We start from the raw sequence: 3,490 nt of genomic DNA, 5'->3' as shown, positions 1-3,490 counted from the left end.
ATGGAATGTGACACAAATATGATTATGTTTTATAAGACGTACTTTGCCATTCATTTAGGAAGTCTCATGTCCAGATATAACGAAGTTCATCAGTATATTGGCTTAAACATGGGATGCAACTTCACCAATCCCTCAGTCTATTTCAAATACATCAGTAAAGAACACAGCTGAGCAACAATTCAGAGAGTTAAGGAAAATCTCTTTCCTCTGGTGAGCTCACCTTTTAGCTTTTACTGAGATGGGCACCAAGCTTTTCTTTCCTGATCAAGCTTGCTGCATAGGGGATCTGTAAGATAAAAATAAGCAAAACTATTCAGGTAAGTTAAATCTGAAGACAGATGCGTAATGGAGACCCTTCATCACGCCTAACAATTGGAATGCCAATGGATCCTCCCTGAGGAGAAAAGGTCTCCACCTGCTCGGCAGTATGGGGCTTCTGGGTTACAGCATTTCTAACGCATCTTAAAAAACATATCAAGTTCAGAACAGGTGATCACACTGGGCTGTTGGTACAGCTAGTCTCTGAGGTTAATATGTGACATTTCACTTAAAGAAGTTTTTAAAATTTTGCATTTAATAACATGGTATTCTTTTTATTTAGGTACGAAAACTAAGTTATGATGTTAAAAGGTATGTGCAAGGTCACAAAACAAGAATGTGACTACAAACTAGTTCAATGTAATCTTTCATTTAATTATAGTGATGAAATATGCTATCATTGTAAATCATAAATAAGATGAACTAACTAAACGCAAACTATTATTCTGGGTAATTTCTCAATAACTACCAAGAAGCAACAGAAATAACTGCACTGAATGGAAAATATGACCCTGGGAATTCTACCTGGATAAACTTGAAAAGTACTTTTCAATACTGAAGCTTTGAATGAAAGCCTATCACATTTGATATGCTACTTTTCATTAGAAAATTCAAATGGTTGAAATTGGACTACCTGTATTGTTTAGATTTGTCTCTCCAGTAAGCCCAGTTAAGGTATCCTATCGTTACGTTACTTACTTTCATCATTACAGGGCTGACCTCAGGGCTCTAGAGACTTGAATCTATTTTACATTTAAAGTAAATATTTAGCCTTCTGGAATGTAACGTGAAATGTGGCCGTTATGTAAAAGCAGAGAGGGAAACAAAATTATTTTCATTCAATTAGGCAATGTTTTTGAATACTTTTATATACATTCCCCACATTTCCAGCATACTTATGTTTTGCTCTCCTGACCCACCAGCCATAAACATGAGCCTGTATTAACAGGAAGGAGCCACGAATCTACAGTGACTCCAGTGACTAAGATCAGCTGAATCTTTTTGCCATAATAACTGATCAGTTGGGTCAAAGAGTCTTTTTAATGGAAAAAAGAGAGAAGACTAAAGTACCCATCTCACTATTTTGATACACAACCATGACACTGATGTAACTGACAGATACACATCTGATAAAGGGCATACATAGCAGTATTGAAATGAATGATTCATAAAGGACCATAAAAAGCTCAGCATCCTAATCTCGTATTTTAGGATGTGAGCTGAGATCAGCTAGATAACCATGACAAGCACAGCTACACAGGGATCTACTCTAGTTACCTCTTCTTTTCACACTAGGTTATGCTACACCTGCTATTAACAGAGATACACTTGAATCTTGATTTTCCATTATGGCGTATGCTGCAATATACTGAAACACATGGATGACCTCTCTCTTTAGATGCACAATATAACAGAGCCTTGAATGGAATTCTGTTATTTAGGATTACAAGTAGAAACGATGTAAACCTTGGGGTATGAGAAATTACCTAATAAAATGTGTTTGTGCCACTCTCACATTTAGAAAGAGTCCTCAACATCAAGATTAGACGCCACAAAGATTAAGTAAGTGTCTGTTCTGTGCTAGGCATTACACAAGATAAGTTGACATCACCATAGGCCATCTCATCAAGTCCAGTAAACTAGTCATCCTAAACCAAGGAAAACTGCCTGAAGGGTACCGCTTTCAGATGGAAGTCAGAATGTCTTTTACTTTCTCTCTTTCTTTTTATTTTTTTCAGAAACAACAATGTAGCATTACATTAAGATGGGAAGCTGAGAGGAAAAGCAAAAAGGACTCAGAAAAAAAGGCCATTTCCAAATAAGCACATTTGATCCCCAAACCTCCAGACTGGAATTTAAATCTGTGTGAATTATCCCCACTCAAACATTGATTGTTGAGTTTATTTCATTAAAACAAAATGAAATAAAAGCTGATGAACAACAAGAGAAAAAACAAAAGGTTGTGAGTTGAGATTCAGTAATTCTACATCCTAAATCATGAATGATAAACAAAGACTATATTAGCGCATGGCCCAGTTGTTCAGGGAAACTACCCTACGTCATTGATTCTAAGACGCACTTTTTTCCCCTGACATTTTAATATCTCAGAAATTAGGTGTATTATAATTGATGGTATCAAAATAATAGTTGGAAGCTTCTTTTCTTATGATACATCAAGTAATGGTGCTTCTTACAATTGACGATGTGTCAGATTCCATGAAACGCAATATTGGATTTACAGAGACCTCAGCAAATACTCCTCCTAGTTTGGGAGCTCAGGATCCTAGAGGCCCCATTTAAGTTAATTATTTCATGTAAATCTCCTAAGGTAGAACTTATAAAAGCTTTCTTCTTATTTTGACCAACTTGGAAATCACCAAGATTGGCATGGACAAAAAAACCTCTCAAAGTTATTATACAATAACTTCTAAATTACCTGGTGGCTCTAGTCTATGAAAAGTACTGGGGTTTTACCAAAAAAGATAACTTCCTATTTTGTACCCAGGGAGAGTTATCCTGAGCTCAGACACTCTGGTGGGTCAACATTTCAAAAGGAGAAGGATGAAAAGAAGGCTTTATAACCAAGGAACAAGTGATTGCATTGTCAAGACTCACGGCAATAGATCAATCATTGGAAAAGGACCACTGCAGTCAAAGTCTGTCTACTCGTGAATCTTAAGGCAGCTCCCAGGCAAGTTCAGGCTTGCATCAAGTCCTCTGACTTACAGGGACTTTTGTTGCGTATTTAGCGACAAAATCAAAATCCTTTAGGTAGCTCAGGAATCTTTTTCTAAAAATGTAGTGCAAAACAGCAACTGTTCTATCTACTTTTAAAAAAATCTGTAAAACATATTGTAAAAACTCTCTAGGTTCAGATGGTAGAAGTCTGGGTAAGTTCCCATCCTAAAGAATACTGGAGAATCTCCAGGAAAAGACCATATCACCGAAGAGCTGAGCCCTTGCCAAAGAGGGAGGGTTCCTCCAGCAATAATAAAGACCTCTCTCTCCTTTCCATGCAAGGACGCACAGTGCTCCCACCATCAGGAAGTTGCAAACTGCTCTTTTACAAGTCCACAGTGAATGAAACATTAGTACTAAATCTATTGATTGAGCGTTATTTTAATTGAGGCTTTTAATGAAGAACTTTGAGACTGGTTCCCCACGCCCCCCC

At 37.1% G+C, this 3,490-nt stretch overlaps 1 protein-coding gene across 1 annotated transcript in view; it reads right to left on the bottom strand.

Moving 5' to 3' along the window:
• Positions 1-223: 223 nt before the first annotated feature.
• The window catches only part of SKOR2 (SKI family transcriptional corepressor 2), a 33,145-nt gene continuing 29,878 nt past the window's right edge, over positions 224-3,490 (bottom strand). The window contains exon 7 of the mRNA XM_046671028.1: positions 224-286. Coding sequence (XP_046526984.1) covers positions 224-286 — 63 coding nt within the window. The remainder of the gene's footprint in view (positions 287-3,490) is intronic.

The sequence above is a fragment of the Equus quagga genome, chromosome 9 (genome assembly GCF_021613505.1).
Source record: "Equus quagga isolate Etosha38 chromosome 9, UCLA_HA_Equagga_1.0, whole genome shotgun sequence".
Taxonomy (NCBI): domain Eukaryota; kingdom Metazoa; phylum Chordata; class Mammalia; order Perissodactyla; family Equidae; genus Equus; species Equus quagga.
This window is presented reverse-complemented; position numbering and strand designations above follow the sequence as displayed.